This window comes from Nycticebus coucang, chromosome 2, assembly GCF_027406575.1.
Source record: "Nycticebus coucang isolate mNycCou1 chromosome 2, mNycCou1.pri, whole genome shotgun sequence".
NCBI lineage: Eukaryota > Metazoa > Chordata > Mammalia > Primates > Lorisidae > Nycticebus > Nycticebus coucang.
Window position 1 is genome coordinate 155,929,307 of NC_069781.1, and position 27,987 is coordinate 155,957,293.

The following is a 27,987-nucleotide window of genomic DNA, read 5'->3' on the forward strand; positions in this document are numbered from 1 at the left end:
TGCCAAGTTGAGAAAGGGCACCTGGACAAGTCCAGAGACTAAATGATGAAAAAAGAAGAAAGGCAGTTTCTACTCAGAAAAAAAAAGAAAGCTTAATATTATAAGTAGGCTTTCTCATTTCTTTTCTTTTTTTTTTTGAGACAGAGCCTCAAGCTGTCACCCTGGATAGAGTGCTGTGGCATCACAGCTCACAGCAACTTCCAACTCCTGGGCTTAAGTGATTCTCTTGCTTCAGCCTCCCAAGTAGCTAGAACTAAAGTGCCTGCTACAATGCCCGGCTATTTTTTTTTTTTTTTTTTTGGTTTCAGCTGTCACTGTTGTTTGGCGGGCCCCGGGCTGGATTCGAACCCTCCAGCTCAGGTATATGTGGCTGGCGCCCTAGCCACTTGAGCCACAGGCGCCAGGCCCTCATTTCTTTTGAAATAACCTAGCAATCTGTATCTCTGAGCACACAGACACTTGGACTGAGATGTCATGTGCCACCTTTGATGGCTTGGGGGGGAGAAACATTCTCCCTTGGCCCCATGCTCCTATTGCTTAGGACCTCCTCCATGGGAAGCAATTGTCACCCAAACTGCAGTCTAAGGACTGACTTGGCACTTTGACACCCCCCATCCACCCAAATAAGCTGTGTTTTATGTCATCAGAACCCTGGTAACTGGGGTGAGTGCTCTAACCTGCTTAGGATTGAAGTCTCACTTTGTCGCCCTCAGTAGAGTACTATACCATCACAGCTCACAGCAACCTCCAACTCTTGGGCTTAAGTGATTATCTTGCCTCAGCCTCCCAAGTAGCTGGGACTACAGGCACCTGCCACAATGCCTGACTATTTTTGGTTGGAGTTGTCATTGTTGTTTAGCAAACCTGGGCCAGGTTCGAACCTGCCAGCCTCAGTGTATGTGGCTGGTGCTGTACTATAATTTATTATTAAACTCTAAGACACTTGAGAGTAAAAGTGGATGCTATTAATATTCACACCTGGGCTCGGCGCCTGTAGCTTAGGGGCTAGGGCACCAGCCATATACACCAGAGCTGGCGGGTTCAAACCCCGCCCTGGCCTGCCAAACAACGGTGACAACTACAACAAAAAAATAGCCGGACATTGTGGCAGGCGCTTGTAGTCCCAGCCACTTGGGAGCCGCCTGAGAGAAGAGAATCACTTAAGCCCAAGAGTTGGAGATTGCTGTGAGCTGTGACGCCATGGCACTCACTGAGGGCAATATAGTGAGACTCTGTCTCAAAACAAAAAAAAATAATAATAATATTCACACTAGGACAACAGCGTAAACTGGGTTTGTCCCAGGGCACCTGACTTGTTCCCCCCTTTAGTATTAAAAAGTAGCTATCTGCAACTGTACCAAGTTATATTTTAATTGTTCCCAATTTTTAAAAAAGGACCAGAGGATACCTAGAAATGCCTTTGGATTATTATTCAGAGAAATGTTGCTCTATGGTGGTAGCAAAATAAGCTCAGTGCTTTCCTGGGTGCTGTCACTGCCATCTGAGTATCTGGCAGGGCCAGCCACCTTGATGGCATGAACTCTGAGTTTCACCAACTTTTGACATTATTGAGATCTTACACCCAAAGCAAGGGTGACTAAGTAAGTTATTGTTCAACTGGAACACTTGAGAATAAAAGGCAGTGCTATTACATCTGCACCAGGACAAGTAGCATAAACCAGGACACTCCAGACAGAGTAGGCAGGAAGGCCGTCAGTACAGCGCTGACTGAATGACTCTACAACCTGAACTGCCCTCTAGCAGACATTTTGGACCCTTTAGACAATCACCTACAACCGTTATTCTCCAACAACTTTTCCAAATAAGTTCCTCCATCTTTATTTTTGTAAAAAAAAACAAAAAACAAAGAAAGAAAAAGAAAAGAAAGAAACAAAGTCACTACCAACCACATCACAACTTACCAGGCAAGGTCTTGATTCCCTCCCTCCTTCACGTCCCATGTGCCCAATCAACAGGGTCAAGGAAGCAGCCATTGATGTCAACATTGATGTTAGCTTTTCCCAAAGGGAGTATTATAAAGAAGGGCTTAGGAGAGAGAGGAAACCTGGATAGGCTTTTCATCATTGAGAAGTCACTTAAATCTGATTTGCTTTAAGTAGCTGGCATTGTCTGCAGGGCAAAGACCATGCTGTCAAAAATCATGTGATGTGGCTTGCAGGGAAGGTCAGGTTGGAGTTGTGTTTTAAGGAACTGGAATGTTTCGTGAGCTTGCTGAGTTCTTCTGAAACAAAAACTAAGCTGATATGTGCTTCTTGTTACTCGGCTTTGATATGCTACGGCAGGTCGGGGCTGCAGGGCCGTTGTTTTGTTAGTGCATTTAGTGCTGCTGAGCAGGGCAGGCCCCAGATGCTGAAGTCCTCTAAAGACTAGGCAGAGACTGTGGGCCCTGTCACCTTCCACTGAATAAGGGGGATAGGGACAAGGTCTCACTCAGCCTCGGTCTCTTGCCAGCCCATACATACAAACGTGGACCTGTTTCCTTAGGAGCACGTGAGAGTTTGAGTCTGATGAGCAGAGGGAGCAAGCATACTCCCTGCCGGGCCAACTCCATGCAGGGTTCCCCAGCCTTGGCCTTGACGGGTGACCCTGCACTGTGACCCAGCAGCAGCTTCAGCCCCAGAGTGGGCCATGGCACAGGTGATTTAGGCATAGCCACCAGCCATCTGACTGGTGGCTGCGTTGCTGCCCACTCCTCGCCAGGCCTGGAAACTGAAGAAAGCGCTCACGCCATAGGCAATCATGACTAAACACGCAAAGAACTGAAAGAGAGAAGGGTGCAAGGTTGAGTCAGTCTGTACATGGCACTGGGAATGAGAGGGAGACAGTACCCCAGCCGGGTCTCACTGTACAACCTCGAATAACAGGCTGTTTAGTTAACCATTCTTAGCCATATGCATTTAGAACAGCTGTCTAAGCTAAGGAGCACCAGTTTCTGGAAAAGCCAAGATGATCTTATAGTAGGGAAAAGTTAAAAACCACATAAGCAACTTGTGTCAGACTGACAAGAGCAATGATGAATGATTGAGGGGGCATCTTGCAGCAATTCAGTTTTAAAAAGGCAACATTCAGGCTTGGTGTGGTGGCTCACACCTATGATCTTAGCATTCTGGGAGTCCCAGGTGGGAGGATTGCTGGAGCTCATGAGTTGGAGCCAGCCTGAGCAAGAATGAGATCCCATCTCTACTAAAAATAGAAAAACTTTAGCCAGGCGTTGTGGTGGGTGCCGTAGTCCCAGCTAATCAGGAAGCTGAGGCAAAAGAATCGCCTAAGCCCAGGAGTTGGAGGTTGCTGTGAGCTGTGACGCTATGGCACTCTACTGAGGGCAACAATGTGAGACGCTGTCTCTTAAAAAAAAAAAAAAAAAGGATCACTTGAACTCAAGAGGTTTGAGGTTGCGATGAGCTACAACAACACCACTGCCCTTATAGCCTGGGTGACAGAGTGAGACTCTGTCTTAAAAAAAAGACAACATTCAAAAGCCACCCTAGGAATTTTCTAGAACCAGTACACACCTCTACATACCTACAGCCATAGCTCCACATCTCTGTCACTGTGACTTGACTGAGTTTACTGATTTCAAAAACACCCTTGCCAGGAAGAGTAAGGAAGCCCAAGTGCTGATCTAGACCCTGACCTACCCCAGACTTTGCCACGATGAGCATGCACCCAACCTCTCTGTGCCAAAGTTTCCTTGTCTGTAAGAAGGGATTGGTAGTCCCTTCCTCTTCCTCATTCGGGGGAGGTTGCAGGATCCTGTAGGAAATGGGCACAGGGCCTGTGGGGTGAAGAGTGGCAGGCATGGAGGAGCTGTGGCTACTTTACTGGCCACTTAACAAGAGTCCAGAGTTGGGCTTCATAGGAGAGCCTGTCAATCTTTCCATATGGTTTAAACCAAAAGGTTCTTGCATGTGTACTTATCACAGGGGTCTCTAGTTTTTAATATATTCTCCAAGGTGGCATGTGACCTAAAACAGCATGGCACAACTAACGTACAACAAAGTTCAGCAGCTAACCCAAAACTTCCACTGGCCACCACACACCTTCCCTCAAGCATTTTGGTTCCTCAAGGTTTTACTATTAATCATGGAAGGCTGAAAGTATGCCAGCCCCCTCTGAGACCCACTGAGAGTTCGGATGATGACTGCTGAGGAGGTTGGGAGGGCTGGCCTCCAGCCACATGAGTTGTGGGGCTGAGACCTTGGTTTGGCCCAGCTCTCCCGCAGGCTGCTGGGAGCCCAGGAAGCCTACTCACCGAGGCGGCCGCACGCTGGTTATAAGGTCGTGTGCCCTTCAGGGACGTTAGCTCAACTGCGGCGGAGCAGGTGATGAAGGCAGTGATGTAGAGGACGGTGGCGCCAACATTAAAGATCATTAACTGTAGGAGGTTGTCAGGGTGGAGAGTGGGGTTGAGGGGGAGAAAAACCTTAAGACACAAGGAGACTGAGCTGGACCCTCCTGGTTCCCATGGCAAACCCCTATGCAGTCAGAGTATGGGGGTGCAAACACATAGGTCTTTCCCACCAAAGGGCCTCAAAAGGCAGCAGTCCCCAACCTACGGCTGACAGAGGGAGAAGTGATGGGAAGGCCTAAAGTGCTGGGGCCAGGACCAGGGCCCATGCCAATGTTGAGAGGCCAAACCCATTCCCCACAGCCAAAGGTCAATCTACAACCTCTTTGTACCAGCTAAAGAAATATGGGCCACTCCCAAGTGTGACTCAGGCAAGCCCAGGCCCTCCCTGATTCCACTGCAGGGCTGGGCTTGGTGGCTGGTCCTACGGTAGGATCTCACATCCCTCTCTGCATCCAGGCGTGGGATCTATGTCTCTCTTTTGGCCATATCTTAAGCTTAAAGCCCCAAGCAAATGCCCAGGGTCAGGCCTACAGGAAGACCAAGACACTTAGCTGGCTCCTGAACCAGACTGACAGGAAGCAGCCCTAGGCTGGTGATCAGGCCCTGCCCCCATCTCCCAAACACTTGGGTCCTACAACCTGTTAACCATCTTTAAACTGGTGGCCCTCAAACATTGTTTGTCCCATAAACTTTAAAAAAATTACCAACATCTTAAAATTAGATTTCAAATAAAACTTTTAATTAAAAGATCTAAAGATATCAAAAGATTTCACACCAAGGGGCTACATGCCCACTAGTGACAGATGGAGCTGAGCAGAGATGGCTCCCTATGGACAGATGGGGTGCTGGGCTCACCAGAGCCCCTGCTGACCCAGCTCACTCATACATCTTGTCCGGATCCTGCAGGGTCCATTCTAATCCAGCCTTCTCTATGTGGTTACCCATCTGCTTGCCTGTCTGCTAAAAGATCCAGGGGCACCAAAAACAGAGCTCTGCCACCAGGGCCTGTGGAGAGGAGCCTTGTGCCATCAACACCGATGGCTGGAGCTCTAGGTAACAAGGGCTTCTATCTCCAGATACTTTTTTCTGAGAGGCCCCCAGGACATAGGGAAGAGGGCTGGACCCTGAGCTTGGGAGTCAAGCAGCCTCCTCTTCACCTGAAAACCTGTGGCCAGGTACAGTGGCCTACACCTATAATCCCAGCACTCTGGAAGGCTGAAGTGGATTGCCTGAGCTCAGGAGTTCAAGACCAGCCTGAGTAAGAGAGAGACCCTATCTCTGCTAAAACTATAGGCATGCTGGCAGGTGCCTACATTCCCAGCTACTTGGGAGGCTGAAACAAGAGGATCACTTGAGTCCAGGAGTTTGAGGTTACTGTGAGCTATGATGCCACAGCACTCTATCCAGGGCAACAGAGTGAGACTCTGTCTCTTTAAAAAAACCAAAAACAAGGGCGGTGCCTGTGACTCAAAGGAGTAGGGCCCTGGTCCCATATGCTGGAGGTGGCGGGTTCAAACCCAGCCCCGGCCAAAAAAACAGCAAAAAACAAAAACAAAACCCTTCCCTGGGAAGCCAGGCACAGTTGCTCACACTTGTAATCCTAGCACTCTGGGAGGCTGAGGCAGCAGGATCACATAAGCCCAGGAATGTGAGGGCACAGTGAACTGTGATGAAGCCACTGCACTTACCCAGGTGACGGGAATGAGTATCTATAGCCAAAAATAAATAAATAAATAGGTTTTCCCTGCAAGCTGAGCGACCCCTGCAAACTCTGCCAGTGACATGGAGATCTAACAAACCCATTCTGTCTTGAGGATGACTCACGTTTCCTCAGTTTAAAAAGTCATTGAATTCCAAACAATGACGCCTAGTCCCAGCCTTGCTTGCCTTACAATCATGTGCCTCTCTGCTCACTGAAAGCCTCAGACCCCAGCTGCAGGGGTTTTCCGGGTCAGTAGAAAAAAAAAAAAAAAAATCCCAGCAGCTTTCTGTGTCTGTTCAGGGTGCTTCCTATGTCTGCTCTCAGCCCTGTGTCCTGAGGAGACTGTTCTGGGGCAAACCTGGGAGACCCAGGCTCTCCCCTGGTCATAGGGGCCCACCCAGGAGGCAGCTGGGTGCCTGAGGGCCTGGGTGATTCCCAGCAGCTCACCCCAGCCACAGACAGGGTGGCCTGGCTAGGTCCAACCAGAGGCTGACAAACCTACACAATATAGACTCAAGTCCTGACCACCCACAGTAAGGAAGAAGATTTTCAAATTTCCAAATGGGCTCTTGTGCAAGCATACAGCAGCCTCCTCACTTCTACCCCACTTCACAGGTCAAGGTCAAGCCTCTTTCCTTCTTGGCTCATGGTGCTCAGAAAAACCAGACACCTGAACCATCAACCCTCTCCACACCCTGGCTCTGCAGGTCAACTGTAAGTCGGAGAAGACACCAGCCACCCCACCCCCACCCCCGCCACTTCTCACTAGGGCCGGCCACACCCAAAGGCCAGCCAGAGCCACCCCTGCATGCCCCTACCCAGACTCACCACCAGGGGCCAGGGCACCATGTGTAACTTCATGTGCAGCTGAAACAGGTAGAGGATGAAGAAGACGATTGTCACCAGCCAGAGGAAGACAGAGACGAACATCACCCAGCCGTAGGCCGGATACAGGTGGTATGGCGTGTCAGCAATCAGGGCCCACACCAGCAGCCCCAGCACCTGTGGGGAGAGACAGGCAGGGCCTTAACCTCATTTCTGATTTAGTCAAGAAATAGTGATTTGCTAGTACTCTGAGAGGCCGAAGTGGGCGGATTGCTTGAGCTCAGGAGTTCAAGACCAATCTCAACAACAGCAAGACCACATCACACTACTAAAAATAGAAAAGCTGGTGGTGCCTGTGGCTCAGTGAGTAGGGCGTTGGCCCCATATGCCGAGGGTGGCGGGTTCAAACCCAGCCCCGGCCAAACTGTAGCCGGGTGTTGTGGCGGGCACCTGTAGTCCCAGCTGCTCAGGAGGCTGAGGAAAGAGAATTGAGTAGGCCCAAGAGTTAGAGGTTGCTGTGAGCTGTGTGACACCGTGGCACTCTACCCAAGGGCGGTACATTTAGACTCTGTCTCTACAAAAAAAAAAAGAAAAGAAAAGCTAGCCAGGTGTTGTGGCAAGTGCCTATAGTCTCAGCTACTCAGCAGGCTGAGGCAAGAGGATTGTACGATGAAGCCACGGCACTCTACCCAGGGCAACAGAATAAGACTCTTGTCTCAAGGCTCGGCACCCGTGGCTCAAGGCACCAGCCACATACACCTGAGCTGGCGTGTTCGAATCCAGTGCAGGCCTGCCAAACAATTGTGGCTGCAACAAAAAAACAGCCGGGTGTTGTGGCAGGTGCCTATAGTCCCAGCTACTAGGGAAGCAGAGGTAGGAGAATCGCTTGAGCCCAGGAGTGGGAGTTTGCTGTGAGCTGTGATGCCACAGCACTCTACCCAGGGCGACAGCTTGAGGCTCTGTCTCAAAAAAAAAGACTCTGTCTTAAATACAAAAGCAAAAATATTGATTTGACCCCTGCTATACACCCCTGTGCTGGGGCCTGGCTGGGTAACCCTCACTCCTCTTTAGGGGAGATGTCAGGTACTCCAGCTTCCCTGCTCCTCTAGTCTTTTAGAAGCTCTTCTGTGCTCACATGGCCTCCCAGGCTCTCACCACCCAGGACAGTAACTCTGTTTCCTTCCCCAAACCATGAGCTCTCCAGGGCCCAGGCCACAGTCACCTATCTCACAGCCACATCCCGACACCCAGTACAGGACCTGGGCCCTGCTAGGGGCCCAGTAAAAGCTGCTGAAAGGAAGATCAAGTCAGTGTCATGTCCTTGAGAGCTGATTACAGTCCCAGAGATGGGAAAACGATGTGTCCTCCTCCCTCCTAGGCCCAGCAGAGTGTCACAAGGGCCTGTGAGTGACACCCCACCCTCTGCCTCTCCACCCCCACATCGCTGGCTCTTTTAACTGCCCTTCTGTCTGGATATTACCATCTTACAGGTGAAACTGGGCCTCAGAGAGGTCAAAGGACCTGCCTGTCACACGCTTCCCATGTGGCAGAGTGTGTTCAGTGGCTAAGAGAATGGACTCTGGTGCCCAAACTCCTGGTTTAAAGCCCTGCTCCCCCACCTTACTACCCGTTCAAGGCCAAGTCAGTGGGATCACAGAGCAGCAGCCCTAACCGCTCACATCAGCTGAGGGGCTGCTAAAGGCCCCAGAGCACAGCCTCAACTGGACACCTGTCAGGCACCCCCACCCTGAAACAGCTCCTCCAAGGACCAGAAGGTAAGTTTCTGCAGGAATCTACACACTGCCCTCGCCTGCAGCCCGCTGACAGCTCTCCCGCCTCCTCTTCCCACCCTCCCCTGAGGTCTGACTCGGGAAGGGCGAGGTCCACTGGGGAAGTAGAAGGCGGGACCCAGGACTTGGGAGTCAAAGGCTGGGGTGGGTAAGCACCTTTCCGTCTTGGTGGGGGTCCCCCTGGGACCACCCATTAGAATGCAGACCCCGGGAGGAATTCTGGGTTTTCCTTTTTTGTTGTTTTTTGACAGAGACTCACTTTGTCGCCCTCAGTAGAGTGCTGTGGTGTCATAGCTCACAACAACTTCCAACTCTTGGGCTTAAGCCATTCTCTTGCTTCAGCCTCTGGAATAGCTGGGACTACAGGTGCCTGCCACAATGCCTAGCCTTTTTTTTTTTTTTTTTTTTGCAGTTGTCATTGCTGTTTTAGCTGGCCGGGGCCGGGTTTGAACCCACCACCCTCGGTATATGGTGCCGGCGCCCTACCTACTGAACCACAGGCGCCACCCGAATTCTGGGTTTTCACTGCTGTATCTCCAAGGCCCAGCATGGAGTATGTGCTCCATAAATACGTGCTCAGGCACTAGTGGTCCCATTTCCTCATCTGTGGCTCAGGATCAACAACCTGCCCAGCACAGTTGCTATGTATGAAAAGAAGCAGGTGGTGCCAGTGGCTCAGTGAGTAGGGCACAAAGTGAGACTGTCGCTAAAAATAAATAAATAAATAAATAAATAAATAAATAAATAAATAAATAAATAAATAAAAGAAGCAGGTGTCAACCTGTGACCTGCTCTCGGCCTTGCCTCCCCCTAACCCAAGGAAGGGGCTCAGCTCCAATGGTAGCCCCAGGGAAGGTCTCCTTCTCTCTAGAGCCAGTTCCAAAAGATCCTGCCCCACACAATCCCCTGACAACCTCACCAGCAGGCCAGGTCAGCAAGCAGGGATAATGGCCAGGGCAGGATGTTTCAGGACAGGTCCCCCACATCCAGATCCCCCATCTTTAGGCTACTCTGCTGAAAACAGACAAACCAGGGAGGCCACGGTCCCCCAGAGCTAGGGAGGCCAGTGTTCTGAAGGGGAACAAATACTCTAGAACCTTTTCCAGGTGAGAAGTGGACAATAAAATAATGACTTTTTTTTTATTTAAAGCAAATTCCTTACAGGCCTCCACTGCCACTGTGTGGCCAAGTTCCAACTATCTGAAAGGAGGTTGAACAATGCAGTGAACCAATAAAATCAAGAAAAGACCATGTCAAGTTTACACCAACGAACACTTCTGAGTCATCTGCACTGTCACTCACGCCCTGGGCCACAGTAACCACCTCATGCCCTCCCCCGCCATGCGCCAGCTGTGAGTCATCAATCCCACCTTCACCAGACTCTTGTAAGTCTGGACTATTCCTTGTCCCTAATTTCTAAATAGAGGCTCAGAAGGAGCTGCACCTGCAGTCACCAGGGATAAAAGGCAGGGCGGGATTGGAACCCAGATCTGTCCCTTCCTGCAACTTACTGTGAGTAGGTTATTTAGTGCTACTACAAGTTATTTAGTGATGTGTAAAAAACAAGAGCACTTTAGCTGGCTCTGAGGGCCAGGCTGGGCAGAGCACAGCACCCAAGCTCTCCATCGCGTCCGTCGCCGTCCCTGCCCTGCATTCCGGCCCCACCCCTGGTTTCCAGATCAGCAAACAGCCTCCAGATGAAGCAGGTGGTTAAGCAGTGGGAATTTCTAGCGTTCCCTCTGGCAGAGCTGCCGGGCTCTATGCCCAGGGAGCCGCCTTGGTTTCTGCCCTAGAACAAGCAATTCCTCCATCTGAACCAGACTGACTGGTTTCTCCTGGTCTCTGAGCCCAGGTTCCCAGACAGTTCCTGCTCAAGACAGGGCACCCTCACATTTGCTGACCTCTTCACTGGTCTGGGTGGCCCTACTGCAGAGACAAAGCTCAGCTCCAGAAGCTGCAGAACGCGCTGCACCCCTCCCAGCCAAGACCCACACTCTAGTTTGAGGAAGAGGCCAGGGATGTTTGTCTGACAGTGGGATTTACCCCACTGTTCAGTTAGGAGGACAGCAGTAGGCAGCTGGGAGCCAAGGGCGACGCAAGACCCTGATTCTGCCACCTGCCCAGGCCCCTCTGCCCGGGACACACTTCCCACAACCCAGACACCCTCTCTAAACAGCACAGCCTGTGCGTACCTCTGAGTTCATACATTCAACAACACTGACTGAAAAAGGGGATGAGGAGGGGGCACCAGAGTCACTGCTGCAGTTTTAGATAAGGGCCAAGAAAGATCTCACCATGCGATCCCAGACCCACAGAGCTGAGGGAGGGAACGGAAGGATCCGTGTGGGTATCCGGGGAAAGACAGACCTCTGTGTCTTCCCTCTGGGCCCCAGTGCAGGTCTCTCTTGCCTAAATATTCACCTGTCCTGTGCTTTTTAGTAGGTGTCTACACGTGCATCTGTGTGTCTCTTACACACACACACACACAGCCAAACCCCATCCTTCCCCTTTTCAAACTCTCAGGCCCCTGCAGTGCTTCCCTAGGCAGGCACTACAGATCAATAGAGAACTATCTGGAAATCTCAAGGGCACAGGACTTACCTGCCCCCCCCCCAAAAAAAAAAAACTAAAGAATTTGCATCAGGAACTTTTTCTTTAAACAGGACTGCTAATTTTTCTATTTTTAGTAGAGACGGGTCTCACTTTTGCTCAGGCTGGAGTGGCATTAATTCTGATGGAAGGCTGGCCTATCAGCTCCTCGGGTTTAAGCTCTGACCCTGCCAACTCACTAGCTGCGTGACCTCAGGCAAGTTGCTCAACCTCTCGGTGCCTCAGCATCATCTTGAAAAAGTGCCTGCTTCATAGACTGGTCTTGAGATGTAAATGAAGTATTTCCGGCAATATACTTAGACCAGCACCCAACACAGGCTCAACATCCAACATATTCTATTGTTATTAGCACTCTGAGGGGTTAAGAACATGGGGATTCTTTTTTTTCTTTTTGCAGTTTTTGTCGGGGCACCACTCCTTTAAGACACAGGCACCGCCCTTTTTTTTTTTGAGTCTCACTATGTTGCCCTTGGTAGAATGCTGTGAAATCACAGCTCACAGCAACCTCAAACTCTTGGGCTTAAACGATTCTCTTGCTTCAGCCTCCCATGTAGCTGGGACTACAGGCATCCATCACAACACCCAGCTAGTTTTGTTGCAGTTGTCGTTGTTTAGCTTGCCCAGGGGCTGGGTTCAAACCCACCAACCTCAGTGTATGTGGCTGGCGCTGTAACCACTGTAATACGGGCACCGAGCACATGACGATTCTTCTAATCAGCCTCCGTGTCTGGTTTCCTGGGGGAGTTAACAGTGTGTGTAGATCCAGACAGGTGTGCAACCTCAGTCTAATCTAAACTCAGGCACCAGGCACAGAGCCTGATGCCCGGGCCAGCCCCGTCCACCTTACACACAGATCAGCCTGGCAGCTCACCAGGGAGACCAGCTCAGCCCTAGGAAACTCCTAAAGCTGCACCCTCCTGTCATCCCAAGAGTCACCCCAACTCTTTTAATCCTCCCCACCTCCGGGGCAGACCAGAGCTTTGTATACCCACTGCGTGGCCTGGAGAGTTACCTTTATGGTCTATTTCCTCATCTGACTTGTGAAGGAGTTTGGGGTGGGTGTGCCTATCCAAGTCTGCTATGCAAGTAAAATGATGTGAAAGAAACAGTTAAAGCCCCAGGGTCAGGAGGACTGTGAGACACTCCAGGGAGTAAAGGGATAAATCCCAGATGAGAGAAGCAGTGCAGAAAAGTACCTCAGGGCCTGGAAGTTGACACTACTGTCTCACATTAGCACTCTGGGGCTGCTGGGTCACAGAAATGACCGTGCTAGGCCAGGTGGGGGTCTCTGGAGGGGAAGAGCAGCCGCTGGTGCTTCTGGGGCAGCAGGCCTGGGGCAGGCAGAGCTTCAAATTTTTCAAAAGGCACTAAAAGCCTGGATTTTTTATCTTCAGCTTTTTAAATGTGGGCAACTGGCCAGGCACAATGGCTCATACCTGCAATCCAAACACTCTGGGAGGTCGAGGCAGGAGGTTCCTTTGAGCTCAGAAGTTTGGGACCAGTCTGAGCAAGAATGGGAGCCCTCGCCCCAACTAAAAATAGAAAAATTAGCCAGACATTGTGGTGGGCACCCATAGTCCCAGCTACTTAGGAGGCTAAAGCAGGAGGATTGCTTGAGCCCAGGAGTTTGAGGTTGCTGTGAGTCAGGCTGATGCCAGGGCACGCTAGCCTGGGGCAACAAGAGTGAAACTCTGTCTCTAAATAAATAAATAAATGTGGGCAACTAAACCAAATAATATATATATATATATATTTTTTTTTTTTTTTTTTTTTTGCAATTTTTGGCTGGGGCTGAGTTTGAACCTACCACTTCCGGTATATGGGCCCAGCGCCCTACTTCTTTGAGCCACAGGTGCTGCCCTAAACCAAATATTTTAAAAACAATGAGGTCAAAGGCCACCCCAGTGCCAGGGTAGGAGGTGCAAGGCAGCAATTCCTGTTACAGCCCCCACTGCTCCATCCAGGAAACCGAGGCCCACGGCAGCAAAGGGAACCTTTCCCAGGGTTCTCCTCACTTAGGGACACATCTGGGCAGCCTGAGGATACTCAGAACTTGGCCAGGCCCAGCCCCCACCCTGCCCTGGCCTTTTCCCAACAGTGAAAGGGACTTTATAGGAACAAAAAGCCACCCATTGTGTCAAATGAGACAAAGGGGCAGGAGACAGAGGCTCCAGGCGCGTAGGCTGGCCACACACACCACACACCACCCCCGCTCTATGTGAAAGGGAAGGCTTCGAGGAAGGCACCTTGGAATTCCCATGTTGCACACTCTGAGCACTCAAGAATCCTGGGGTCATCACCCCTGGCTCTCCAGGGAACAGATTCAGAACCAGCGGCAAACTGACTGGCGCTGGGATAGCATTTAACAGCTCTAAGCCTTCCTTGTTATCAGAAAAAATGAGCATGTGAGTTACCAAATTGAGTCACTGAACAGACTCTCCCAAGGGCCTGCTCTGTTGCCAGGCTCTGTTCTAGGCCCTGGGAATGCAGGGGAGAGCTTGGCACTCAGTTCCCAGCCCCCAGCCGAGGCCCTGCTTCTCAGGGCTGTAGTGTGAAAGACAAGCAGGCTTAGGACCTGGGCCACCTCCAAGGCTTCCCAAACACAGTCTTTAGCACGTGATCCATTATTCCCTAGTCCTGAATCTCAGAACAGTGTTTCAATCCCAGAGGTGAGAGAGGTTTCTCGAACCTACCCCAGTGGCCAAGCCACTCCCAGGCCCCACAGCAAGGTGCCCCAGCCCCTGAATGCACATGCATGTCAATGACCACTGCCACCTCTTTGTCGCTTTGATAGCTTCCTTTAGGGTTTTAGAAAAACCTTCCCATCCTTGGCTGGGTGGGGTGGCTCACACCTGGAATCCTGGCACTCTGGGAGGCTAAGGCAGGTGGATTGCTTGAGCTCAGGAGACCAGCCTGAGCAAGAGTGAGACCGGGTCTCTACTAAGTAGAAACACTAGCCAAGCATGGTGGCAGGTGCCTATAGCCCCAGTCACTCAGGAGGCTGTGACAAGGGGATTGCCTGACCCTGGGAGTTTGAGGTTGCTGTGAACTATGATACCACAGCACTCTACCCATGGTGACAAAGTGCGACTCTGTCTCATAAAAAAAAAAAGTTCCCAACATGAATTCACACTCCTTCCTCCTTAGTTGCCCTTCCTAGTTCCCATTCTGTCCTCTAGAGCCGGACAAAGCAGATTCCACCACAGGTACCTGTGTAAAGGCAGGTGGGGGCCCCTTGGGTCACACCCCATGGCCCTTTCTGGTACCCAGAGGAAGCAGCAGTGCTCCCCGGTAGGGCCCTAGAAAAACTCAGAGCTCACCTGCCTGGCTGCCCACCCACATCCTTCCCTCAGGGGTCTCACGGGCCTACCCCACAAAGCCCACCTGAGCACCTGAGCCTCCTCCAGCCAGCCACAGGAAGCATCCCCTTGTAAAGCCCCAGGTAGAATCCTGGCCTTCATCTCCCTCCACTCACCCACCCCACCAGGCCCTACCAGGGCTTCACCCCAGGGCCTTCCTCCCTCTGGGTCCAACTCTCAAAAGGAAGCACTTGACCTATTTCACAGATGAGGGAAACGGAAGCTTTCTGAAAATATGGACCTAGTCCAAGGTCATGCATGGTAATGGTTGGGACTTGGACAATTCTGTGGTCCCCTGCCACTGTCACCAATTCCCAGGACACTCCCCCTGGAGACAAGTTTCTTTTTAGGGAGCATCACTGCCTAAGGCCGAGCAGAGCGGGGCAGGGCAGAGCTAAACTCAAGACAGCCAGGGATTAAGAGAAGGCTTAAATTCACAGCATGCCAACAGGGCTGCTACCTCAGGCAGGTCCTGGTCAGCCTTTCAGAGGACAAACTGGTTGCTGGGAATATCTGGAACTTGGTCTCTGCCTTCTGGGAAGTAGAGGGTCAGGATGGGCTGAGATGAAGTTCTTCCTCATTCCCTAGCCTCCTTCCTGAAACACTGCTTTAACTTTAAAGAGTCATCCTGCTATCTTCACACAAGGTATTATCCCACCCCCAAATTAAAGCTGAAATGTCCCAGAACAGGCACAGGTCTGCTCCCTGGCAGCTTGTACTCTAGGCCCTTGTGACCTTCAGCCCTCACTTCCCTCTAAGGTCCTGAGGTACCACCCTGGCCTCCCCTCCTTGGGCAAACAGGAGAGGCCAATCCTGCCCAACAGCCAAGGCCTGGGCCCAGGTTCTGTCAGAATCAGGCCGGGATCAGACACAGTGGCTTACACCTGTAATCCTAGCACTCTGGGAACCTGAGACAGGAGAATTTCTTGAGTCCAGAAGTTGGAGACCAGCCTCACCAAAGCCAGACTCCGTCTCTACTAAAAATAGAAAATTTAGTGGAGTATTGTGATGGGCACCTGTAGTCCCAGCTACTCAGGAGGCTAAAGCAGGAGGACTGCTTGAACCCAGAAGTCTGAGGTTTCTGTGAGCGAGGCTGAGGCTATGACACTCTAGCCTGGGTAACAGAGCAAGATTCTGTCTCAAGGAAAAAAATAATAATAATAATCAGGCAGAAAAAAAAAAAAAGAAAGAAAGAAAAAAAATCAGGCGAGGGGCACTGAGCCACCAAGAAAAACAGACTCTGCCACCACCCTACCACCGGGTTCTCAATCACCATAGAAACCAAGCTGAGCCCCCCCCCCAACTCCTCCAATCTATGAGTAGATAATCAAGGTCCTAGTCCTCATTGAATTCTGCCACAAGCAACTCACCAGGTGACAAGAAGTGGCCAACATCCGCCGCTGCCAGGATGAGAGAAACAGTAACAGCCTCAGAGTTCACCCCATCTGTCTCTGATATTGATGTCCTCTTTCCACTTAGGGATGGTTGGGGAAATCACTCAAGGTCACTCCACCAGTAACACTGAACTCAAGGCACTGCTGTGTGACCCTGGGAAAGTGCCTTTCCCATTCTGGGCCTGAGGAGGTACCTAAGCACCACATTCACAGCTTCTGCCATATCCATAAACTACCTGTACTATATTTTTACTCAGTATTTTCATTTACTTGAAAGGTTATTATGTTATTTTATTTTTGAAATATATAATATATGTGACATGGTAGGTAACCAAATAAGGTATTCAGCTTGTCTCCCTCTTTCCCTAATACTCAATTTCTTCTTCAGGGGCAACTAGGAGTGGGATTTTTTAGGTGCTCTCCAGAGATGTCTAACAGATATCCACACATATTTTAGATAGTCATATCTTCTAGCTGTATTTCTTCTACACAAATGATAATGTTCTGCACAGTTTGGCATCTTGCATTTTTACTTTAAAATACAGCCTGGGGCAGCGCCTATAGCTTGGTCAGCAGGGTGCCGGCTATATACACCAGGGGTGGCAGGTTCGAATGTGGCCTGCCAAACAATGACAGCTGCAACCAAAAAATAGCCGGGCACTGTGGCGGATGCCTGTAGTCCCAGCTACTGGGAGGCTAAGGCCAGAGGATCACTTAAGTCCAAGAGTTTGAGGCTGCTGTGAGCTGTGATGCCACAGCACTCTACCAAGGGTGACATAGTGAGACTCTGTCTCAAAAACAAATTTTTTTTTAATTAAAATAGTGCAGTGCCTGTGGCTCAGTGGGTAGGGCACCGGCCCCACATAGCAAGGGTGGTGGGTTCAAACCCAGTCCCAGCCAAACTGCAACAAAAAAATACCCAGGCGTGTGGCAGGCACCTGTCGTCCCAGCTACTGGGAGACTGAGGCAAGAGAATCACCTAAGCCCAGGAGTTGGAGGTTGCTGTGACCTATGTGATGCCATGGCACTCTACCGAGGGTGATAAAAAGAGACTGTCTCTACCCCCCACCCAAAAAAAATTAAATTAAAATAAATAAATTACAGCCTGGATGGCTCTGTGCCTATAGCCCAGTGGTTAGGGTGCTGGCCACATGCACCTGGGCTGGTGGGTTTGAACCTGGGCAGGGCCTGCTAAACAACAATGACAACAACAACCAAAAAAAAAAAAAAATAGCCAGGCCTTGAGGCAGGCGCCTGTAGTCCCAGCTGCTTGGGAGGATGAGGCAAGAGAATGGCTTAAGCCCAAGAGTTTGAGGTTGCTGTGAGCTGTGCTGCCACACTCTACTGAGAGCGACATAGTGAGAGTCTATCTAAAAAAAAAAGGAAAGAAAATCACTAGTCTAGACAGATAAAACTATCTCTCAGATTCTTTAAAGAAAAATGTTGTAAAGTTGCTAAAAAACACAAATTAGCACCAAACTGAGGCTGCCTCCTCTGTGTACTCAATGCTTCAGGATCTGACTGAATGGAGATGATCTAAGACTTATTTTTTTTTTTTTTTGAGACAGAGCCTCAGACTATGGCCCTGGGTAGAGTGATGTGGCATCACAGCTCACATCAACCTCCAAATCCTGGGCTCAAGAGATTCTTCTGCCTCCACCTCCCAAGTAGCTGGGACTACAGGCACCCGCCACAACGCCTGGTTATTTTTTTTTGGTTGCAGACATCATTGTTGTTTGGCGGGCCTGGGCTGGATTCGAACCCGCCAGCTTAGGTGTACATGCCTGGTGCCTTAGCCGCTTGAGCCACAGGTGCCGAGCCAGACTTTTTTTTTTTTTTTTTTTGAGAGAGAGTGAGTGCCATGGGGTCACAGCTCACAGCAACCTCAAACTTTGACTTAAGTAATTCTCTTGCCTCAGCCTCCCAAGTAGCTGGGACTACAGGCGCCCACCACAATGCCCAGCTATTTTTTTGTTGCAGTTTGCAGTTGTCACTGTTGCTTAGCTGGCCCAGGCTGGGTTCAAACCCGCCAGCTCCAGTGTATCTGACCAGAGCCCTAACTACTGAGCAAGGGGCACCGAGCCTGATGTGAGACTTTTTAAGTTCTGCATAGGACTTCTTTATTACTTTGAAATAGGAAGAGACTGTGATTCAATTTCCAGAAGCCAGAAAGAAAAAAGGAAAAAGAAATAAAGAAATAAATAACTAGGCGGCACCCATAGTTCAGTTGGTAGAGCACCAGCTACGTACACAGAGGCTGGTGGGTTCAAACCTGGCCTGGGCCAGCTAAAAAAACGACGACGACAACTGCAACCAAAAAAATAGCCCCTAGGGCGGCGCCTGTGGCTCAGTCGGTAAGGCGCCGGCCCCATATACGGAGGGTGGTGGGTTCAAACCCAGCCCCGGCCAAACTGCAACCAAAAAACAGCTGGGCGTTGTGGCGGGCGCCTGTAGTCCCAGCTACTCAGGAGGCTGAGGCAAGAGAATCACTTAAGCCCAGGAGTTGGAGGTTGCTGTGAGCTGTGTGAGGCCACGGCACTCTACCGAGGGCCATAAAAGTGAGACTCTGTCTCTATAAAAAAAAAAAAAAAATAGCCCCGTGTTGTGGAGATCGCCTGTAGTCCCAGCTACTTGGGAGGCTGAGGCAAAAAAAATAGCTTAAGCCCAAGAGTTGGAGATTGCTGTGAGCTATGATGGCACAGCACTCTACCCAGGGCAACAGCTTGAGACTGTCTCAAAATAAATAAATACATAAACCCACTATGAGCAAAGTCAAATAAAAAAAAATTGGGGAAAAAAATATACTAGCAGATTTTCCAGAGCTTCTAGCAATTGATAAGACAAAGACCAACGACTCAGTAGAATGGGCAAAAAATACGGACAAGGAAATACAAATGACTCTTACTTTTTTGTTGTTGTTGTTTTTGAGACAGAGTCTCAAGCTGTCACCCTGGGTAGATTCTTTTGCTTCAGCCTCCCAAGCAGCTGGGACTACAGGCACCCACTACAACGCCTGGCTATTTTTTGGTTGTAGTCATCATTGTTGTTTGGTGGGCCAGGATTCGAACCTCCCAGCTCCAGTGTGTGTGGCTGGCGCCCTAGCTGCTTGAGCTATAGGCGCTGAGCCAACTCTTAAACTTTTTTAAAAGTTCAACCTTGTTCACAAAAGAAATGAAAAATAATACCACACTGACCTACCATTTTGACCTATCACATTGAAGAACTTCCAGAAGTTCATTAAATCACGATGTGGGGGTGAGGGTGGGAATGGGGATGGGGGCTGTGGGAACAGGCACCCACCAGCCTGAGGGAGGCGATGACTTTGACCTCACGGGAGGGCACGTGGCAAGCTCTACCAAAATTCCATAAGCAGGCCAGGTGCAGTGACTCATGTCTAGAATCCTAACCCTCTGGGAGACTGAGGATTGCTTGAGCTCAGGAGTTCGAGACCAGCCTGAGCAAGAGTGAGAGGCATTGTGGCCCATGTTTGCTACTAGGGAGGCTAAGGCAAGAGGACTGCTCAAGCCCAAGAGTTTGAGGTTGCTGTGTACTATGATGACGCCATGGCACTCTATGTAGGGTGACAGAGTGACACTCTGTCTTAAATAAATAATAAAATCCAAAATCACATGCCTTCTGACCCAGCAGCTTCACTTCTGGAAGCTATCATTAGAGAACTCAATGGCATGTGTGTGACACCATTCTTTGCAGCAGGGTTGGTGCACATGGAAAACCCAATGTGTCAACAAAGGGACTGACCACACAAATCACTCCACAGCTGCACAATAAAATGCTATAAAGCCATACAAAAGACACAATTGTGTTCCACCCAAAAACAACAAAAAAAGACCCCCCCCAAAAAATGTAAGTAAAAAAGGGAAAATGCACAAGGATGTGGCAATCTTAAACTCCTGGGCTCAAGTGATACTTTTGAATCAGCCTTCCAAATAGCTGGGACTACAGGTACTCACCACCACACCTGGCTAATTTTTTTTCTTTTTCTTTGTTTTTGAAACAGAGTCTCAAGTTGTCACCCTGAGTAGAGTGCCATGGCGTCATCATAGTTCATAGCAACTCCAACTCTTGGGCTCAAGCAATCCTCTTGCCTCAGTTTTTCTATTATTATTTTTTTTAGTAGAGACAGGTCTCACTCTTGCTCAGGCTGGTTTTGAACTCGTGAACTCAAGCAATCCACCTGCCTCAACCTCTCAGAGTGCTAGCATTACAGGCATGAGCCACCACACCCAGTCTAATTTTTCTACATTTAGTAGAGATGGGGGTTTGATCTTGCTCAGGCTAAAGCCTCTCAGAGTGCTAGATTACAGGCCTGAGCCACCATGCTTGGTCTTAAAGAAAGTCTGAAAAAGGTATATAGAAAAAGTGAGGCGGCGCCTGTGGCTCAAAGGAGTAGGGCACCGGCCCCATATGCTGGAGGTGGCAAAAAAAAAAAAAAAAAATAGTGACATGAGGCTCAGCACCCATAGCTCAGTGGTTAGGGCACTAGCCACATGCACCAGGGCTGGTGGGTTTGAACCCCGCCGGGCCTACTAAACAACAATGACAACAATAGCAAAAACTAAAAAACAGCCGGGCGTTGTGGCAGGAGCCTGTAGTTCCATTTACTTGGGAGGCTGAGGCAAGAGAATGGCTTAAGCCCAAGAGTTTGACGTTGCTGTGCGCTATGATCCCATAGGACTCTACCGAGGGAAACAGTGAGACTCTGTCTCAAAAAAAAAGAAAAAGTGGCATGAAGGAGTGAACTCTAACCAAAAGGAGACGAGATTTTTCACTATACTCTTTCCCGTTCTATTTTATTTGTAAATGTTGTACACATATTACCTGTTAAGGAAACTAAGCAAATAAATGTAGGGAAAAAGTAAAGATATACACAGTGCACTGGGCATTGATAAAGGACAACCCTCGGTCCATGTGCTGCATGGGGGAAGGGTGTGGCCTGGCACCTACACAGAGTGCTACGAGCTGCAGCAAGGATGGGGTGAGGTGCAAAAATATGCATAGACTGGCCCTGGAATGATACACATGTCATGGTGATTGCCTGGGGCAAGGGTAGCCAGAGGGATTGGTCAGGGATGAGAAAGACCACATGTTCATGATTACCCTCTACACCACTTGAATGTTTTCTACTCTGTCTATATAATTTTTTCAAAGAACCAAACAATTCCACCAATAGAGAAACAGTGATGTGAGCAGGGGCTACAGGGACACTATGAGGTGCTCTGCAACAGTTTGAAAAGGAGGGAAAGCATCTCAAAGATCTCAGATGCTTCGGTGTGAGAAAAGTAACTTGCTGAACAAAGGATACAGGATAAAACCAGGAAGGTTTTCAAAAATGCACAGATATAGTTCCCTTGGGGAGAGGGGCGAGTGATCCAAGGGAAATGTAGTCTTATCTGTGTCTGTTTTTATTTTGTAAAGACAATGTATTCACATATTAACTATGTCATTATAATTTTTTTATTTAGTGAGACAAGAGTCTCAACTCTGTTGCCCTGGGTAGAGTGCTGTGGCACCATCATAGCTCACAGCAACCTCAAACTCTTGGGCTCAAGAGATCCTCTTGCCTCAGCCTTCCAAGTAGCTGGGACTACAGGTACCCGCCATGACACTCAGCTAAATTTTCTGTTTTTTTAGTAAAGACCAGGTCTCACTCTTGCTTAGCCTGATCTTGAATTCATAAGCTCAAGCAATCCACCCACCTTGGCCTCCCAGAGTGCTAAGATTATAGGTATGAGCCACATGGTTGGCTATAATTTTTTTATTAAAAAAAAAAAAAAAACCTTAAGAGATAGACTCTCACTCCATCCCACAGGCTGGAGTACAGTGGCACAATCATTGCTCCCCAAAACGTGGAACTTCTGAGATCAAGAAATCCTCCTGCCTCAGCCATCCAAGCAGCTGGGAGTAGAGGTGTGCTTTTTAACATTTTTTTGTAAACAGGGTCTGGCTATGTGGCCCACACTGGTCTTTTTCTTTTTCTTTTTTTTTTTTTGAAGACAGAGTCTCAGTTGCCCTGGGGTTGAGTGCTATGGCATCAAAGCTCACAGCAACCTCAAACTCTTGGGCATAAATAATATGATTCTCTTGCCTCACTCTCCCAAGTACTACAGGCACCTGCCACAACACTCAGCTATTTTTTTTTTTTTTGGAGAGAGTCTCACTATGTTGCCCTCTGTAGAGTACTGTAACATCACAGCTCACAGCAATCTCCAACTCTTGGGCTTAAGCAATTCTCTTGCCTCAGCCTCCCAAGTAGCTGGGACAACAGGTGCCCACCACGATGCCCGGCTATTCTTTTGTTGTTGTTGTTATTGTTGTTTAGCAGGCCCAGGCCAGGTTCGAACCCGCCTGCCTCAGTGTATATGGCTAACCTAACCACTAAGCTAGGGAGTTCTCACTCTGGCTCAGACTAACCTCTAACTCCTGAGCTCAAGTAATACGCCCACTTTGGCCTCCCAGAATGCTAGGATTACAGGCATGAGCCATCATGCCCAGCTTCCACACTGGTCTTGAATTCCTGCCTTCAGTAATCCACCTTGATCTATCAAAGTGCTGGGATTACAGGTGTGAACCACCATATCTAATCATAATTATAAATTGATATCAAACGCTCAACTCCCTCCCCACTGTGATAAATGGGAAGTGTGGAGGGAATTAACAACACAAGATGTTGATAGCTCTGTGCAATGTAGCCGGGTGGGAGGAAGATGGTGGGCTCACAGGGTCTGGGATGCCATGCTACAGAGATTGAACCACCCACAAATCTCAGCTAAGGAAAGCTTCAGGAGTCTCCAACGCTGCAATCCCAACCCCTGCTCCACACTCTCAGACCCCAACGATCTCATCAAGGCAGCCCCTTCCTGAAGGTCACAGGAAACTTTCCTGTCCTCCACCTGAGAGGAGCTGGCCGGCCTGCTGGGGCTAAAGACAGACCCAGGATCACCATAAGGAAGAACTTTCTTTTTTTTTTTTTGTTTTTTTGTAGAGACAGAGTCTTACTTTATGGCCCTCGGTAGAGTGCCGTGGCGTCACACAGCTCACAGCAACCTCCAACTCCTGGGCTTAACCGATTCTCTTGCCTCAGCCTCCTGAGGCTGTAGCTGGGACTACAGGCGCCCGCCACAACACCCAGCTATTTTTTTGTTGCAGTTTGGCCAAGGCTGGGTTTGAACCCGCCACCCTCGGTATATGGGGCCGGCGACTTACCAACTGAGCCACAGGTGCCACCCAAGGAAGAACTTTATAATACACCTAGTACTCAAGGACAGAACAGGCAGCCTTGAGAGGGACTGAGCTTTCTGCCCTGAGAAGTATGCAAGTCCAAATTGAAGATGCTACCAAGAGCCCTCTTAAGCTTCCATAAGAGCACTTGGCTCCTACAACCCCATGAATCCTAACTGCCTTCATTCCAACATACACTCTGTTAAGCCCTTTGCAGGCATTATCTTCCACTTCCCTCATGATCCCACCATCATCACTTTACAGACAAGGAACTGAGGCTCAGGGAAGTTAGGGAACTTCCCCAAGATCATTCAGCCCAGAAAGAGGCAGACCCCAGATTTGAACCCAAGGCTCTCTGCTTCCAGGCTCAGGCATCCACCCATACTTTCATTGCCTTCCATGGACCATTGCTGATCTAATAACAGGTGAGGCTTTTGATCTCTGTTTATTTCCCTGCAAGGTAGGAGTTGTGTGGCTCAACCCCAGGAAGTAAGGCAAAAAGGAAGGACAGAAAGTGCCCACAGGGCATTAGTGCAGCTTTGGTGTCCAGGGCCTCCAGGAAGGCTTGGACAAGTGGACCTTCTTGCAAGCTATGATCTGTCCTGAAGCTCCTTCTTGCTGCTCTCGTCCATGTAGTTAGACCCATCAGAGTCCAGCTCTGCCAGGAAGCCCTCTCCAATGGTCCTAGCCCCTGGTAAGTATCTCTGTTGCCAAACCTACCTTCCCTTCCAAATCACCCTAGGAAACCACCCCCCCCCCCAAAATCAGGAGGCATAGCTAGAACCAGGCTTTGGGTCTCTAGTTCTGTATGCAAATTCCAGCTTGCTACTCTACATCCTGTGTGACTTTCAACAAGTTCCTCCTCCTCTCAGACATATTTCCTCATCAGTATACCCAGATAAGATTATCCTTGTTCTCAGAGCTTGGAAAAGATTAAAAAGTAAGAAAGTGCCTCCTCCTTGCCTCAAAATCTTCCCTGTGGCTTGGCGTGGTGGATCACATCTGTAAACCTAGCACTCTGGGAGGCCAAGTTGGGTGGATTGCTTGAGTCCAGGAGTTCAAGACTCACCTGAGCAAGAGCAAGACCCCATCTCTAAAAACCAGCTAGGTGCCTACAGTCCTAGCTACTGAGGGCAGCTAAGGCAAGAGGAAAAAAAAACACAGCCTTAAACTTGCTACAAGTCAACTCCCCCCTCTACACCACCAACCTCTAAAGATATATTATCTTAACTTTTTTGTCTTATATGGTTTAATATCATATTCCCTCCAGTGTTTTCTGAAACTAAATGGTGTGAGGGTTGTAATACATGAGTGAACACCAACAGACATGTGTGAAAAATATTGAGGTTGGTTCGTTAAAACACGTTATGATACGGAGCTGGGGACCATTCTAATTGCCTCCTCTTCCTCTCACACCAAGAACATTCACCATGGGCTGGGCACAGTGGCTTATGCCTGTAATCCCAGCACTGTGGGAGGCCACAGGTTCAAAACCAGTCTGAGCCACAAGACTTCATCTCTAAAAATAGCCAGGCATTGTGGCAGGTGCCTGTAATCCCAGCTACTCGGGAGGCTGAGGCAAGAGGATCACTTGAGCCCAAGAGTTTGAGGTTGCCATGAGCTGTGATGGCACTCTACCAAGGGCAACAAAGTAAGACTTTCTCAAAAAAAAAAAAAAAAAAAAGTCCACCACATCCTGGGAAATAAGAGGATTTAATGAGGAATTAGTAGTCATCTTCTCATTTACTGCTTCCTCCATGCAGCCTTCCCTGCTCCCACCAGGTGGAAGCACATACCCTGAGCATCTCTCTCACGGACCCAGAGCTCCTGGAGGGCAGGCCTGGGGCCTCTGGCACCCCCTCCACAACACCAGACCCTGGGCAGGAGGCAATAAAGCTGAGCGTGGAATTAAGACCATGGGCTAGAAAAGCCAGAAAATTCACTTCTGTGGAGGAGGGCTAAGGCTAAACTGCTGAGCCTGTTTCTTCACCTGTGAAATAGGGCAGAAAAGAGGACATAAAGCCCTCAGTGACCAGCCTAGCTTGCCTGACAGATGGGAGCTATGGTAGTTCTCCAGGAGACACTAATGGCGACCCTCCCCACCCCAATCTTAGAACCAGTGGAATGGTCCGTTGCCAGAGAAACAGCTCAGGAAGCAGCTTCTCCAACAAAGGGATTGCTGAAGGCATGAAAAGGTACGGGTAGTTTGCAGAGCTCCAATGGGAGACCCTCATCCCCCCCCAAAAAAAAAAAAATCACAGTAGGTAAGGAGCAAAGGGAGCCTATTCTCTTCAAACCCAGTCCCCTAAAGCTTGGAGAGAGCTTTGAGACCTGCATGCTAAGCTCCACCACAGGACTCCAGGCCAGTCTTACCTCCTGCCTGGGCCTTAAGGTCTGTGCAATGGAACTCAGAGGCTCCAGGCTGTTAGGCCCACAGGGGACCGGCAATCAGGAACATAAGCCTCCTTCCTCAGCCTGAGGGAAGCTACTAAGTTTCCCCCCTCACATTCACCCCCCAGGCCACAGCAGGGCCCTCTTCTTATTCCAATTCCTTTCATTCCCCTAATTCTCAATTGCTCGGGTCCGGAACACTAGGGGAGTAGCCCTCAGGATTCACCCTGCTGTGCCAATCATCCTCTGCCCAAAAGATCCCTCCCTCTTCCAGAACTTCCTTAAGGCCACCAACAGAACCAAGTCCCCATAGCTGACAGGTATACAAGGCCCTCAGCTTCACTTCCCACTTCATCAACCTGTTGCCAAACCTAACCCCCAACTTTCCTTCTGCTTTCCCACAACCAGCCCGGGCTCACAATTGTACCCTACCTTGGAAGACCCTTTCCCTGCCCTGCCTTAGATTTCAGAGATGTCCCAGTCAAAAGCCACCTCCTCCATGAAGCTTTTCTGGTTATGGAACTGGCCTCCCTCTATTCTGCCCTTTCACACTTCTCACTCCAGGCTCTCCCTAGGCAGGGAGCTGCTTAAGGCTGTGCCCCTCCCAACCAGCCCAGAGCTCAGCACTCCCTCCGCAGTGGGGTCAGCGGCCCCACCCCATCTGCAGCTTTAATTAGCCCAGGAACCGGACCTCTTCCCCCAGAAGGTTGACTCTTCCTCCCCGAAACAAACAACAAAAAAAAACTCTGGAAGGAATTTCAAATGTTGATTTCTGGCCCCACTTCCTGAGATTCAAATTCCAATTCCCCATTTTCTCTCGGGGTAGGGGGTCGGAGAATCTCCATTTTAAACCCCAGCTGGAGATTCGGAGGTTGGGGTCAGGGAAGGGCCCACAAAGGGGGATCTGAGAAATCCGGAAACCGAGATTGCACTGACCCGGGTAGAGGTAGGTGCTCACCTGCAGAGGTCTGAGGAGGGAGGTTGGATCTCAGCCCGGGTTTTGGCACCGGTGTAACCACCCTGAGCCTGGCAGCCTCGCCAGCGCCCAGCAGTAGAGGGACGGGCAGGAGAGGCCCACTCGCTGGAGTGCTAAGGAAAATGGACCCTGACCCACGTCCAATTCCGCCTTAATCGACTGGAAATGGTCCTCTGCTAACGGAGAAGCCTCCCGCGGGGGCGTATACCCAGCTTCCAGACCCTTACAGGAAGGCACACGGGAAGAAACCAAATCCCCAGGCTTGTGACTAGTGTGGGGTAGGGGCATTCCCGTCGGTACTTTCAGTCGTCTGCACAGGGGTTCGGGAGAGCTAGGAGCTTTGCCTCTGGGTCTTCACAAATCCCCTCCCCCACCTCGGGACGCAAGATCTCGGCCCCGTAGGGCAGACCAAACCGGCTAGAACCCGGCGGGTCACCCGGAGGAAGCCAGAAGAGCCTGGCTCCCGCGCGGGAGCCCACGGGGCCATGCCAAGTGTACGTGTTGGGCGATTGGAGGTGCGTGCCCTCTGGGTTAGACGAGGAGTGTTCTGGGTGCAGCCACACGGAGCCGCTGGGAACTCGGCAGAAGGTGGTTAGAGAGTGCACTTTGCCTCAGAGTGAGTTCCCGAGAGAGATGGGGGGCATAGTTCTGGGAGAGTGATTGAGAGGGAGGGGTAAAAGGAGGGGGTGAGGGATTGGTGCGCAGTGACGGTGGCTCAGTTGGGTGCTGCTTTTTGTGGCCCCTGGTGACCACCTTGGAGGGCCGACGATGGGGCGTTGGAGAGTATGCACACTAAAGGTGGGTGCATGGAGTGGGGCCTGGTAAGGACCGTCACAGGGGAGTCCCGAGGTGAGAAGGTTGAAGGGTGATCTCGGGGCCGTCCATTCTCCAAGCGCCCCGGCCTGAACATAGGTGCGCCTCTGAGCCGGAGGTGGGAGTTTACGTGCAGCGAAGAGTGAATGCAGCCCGGAGCCCCCCAACCCCTCCTGGCCGGTACAGAGCTCCCCCATCCCAGCCCCGCGGGCCCGCACGCGCGCTCACCAGCTGCAGTAGCATCAGTGCCCCAAGGCTGGTGCGCACGAAGCCCAGATCTGGGCGCAGCGCCGAGACGGAGGTGCCGGCGCCCTGCGCAGGGCTGCTGGTCCGCGTGCTCACTTTAGACGGGAACTCGGCCATGGCGGCTCCGTTCGTCTCCCAAGGTTGCTCCGGCCGCCCCTCCCGCGGTGGGTGCCGGCTCCCGCGCCGCTCCTCCCCGGGGACTCCGGCTCCAGCCGCAGCTCCAGGCGCTGCTCTAGGCGTCGGGGCGGGGAGCCAGGAGCCGCCAGGTGC

The 27,987-nt window shown here is 50.4% G+C and overlaps 1 protein-coding gene across 1 annotated transcript; it reads right to left on the reverse strand.

Annotated features, from left to right (window-relative positions):
• Positions 1-1,859: 1,859 nt before the first annotated feature.
• Positions 1,860-27,987, reverse strand: PLLP (plasmolipin). Its single transcript, XM_053564381.1, has 4 exons — positions 27,700-27,987; positions 6,903-7,076; positions 4,274-4,396; positions 1,860-2,780 (listed from the first exon to the last, which is right to left on the reverse strand). The coding sequence occupies exons 1-4, from the start codon at positions 27,832-27,834 to the stop codon at positions 2,664-2,666; spliced, it is 549 nt and encodes a 182-aa protein (XP_053420356.1). The 5' UTR covers positions 27,835-27,987; the 3' UTR covers positions 1,860-2,663.

What these genes read in the sequence shown, in the direction of transcription:
- PLLP (XM_053564381.1), bottom strand. Translation starts at nt 27,834, where the DNA reads ATGGCCGAGTTCCCGTCTAAAGTGAGCACGCGGACCAGCAGCCCTGCG. An exon ending in TGGTGCCCTGGCCCCTGGTG is followed by an intron (nt 4,397 to 6,902) that starts GTGAGTCTGGGT and finishes AACCTCCTACAG; the next exon opens with TTAATGATCTTTAATGTTGG. An exon ending in ACCAGCGTGCGGCCGCCTCG is followed by an intron (nt 2,781 to 4,273) that starts GTGAGTAGGCTT and finishes TCTCTCTTTCAG; the next exon opens with TTCTTTGCGTGTTTAGTCAT.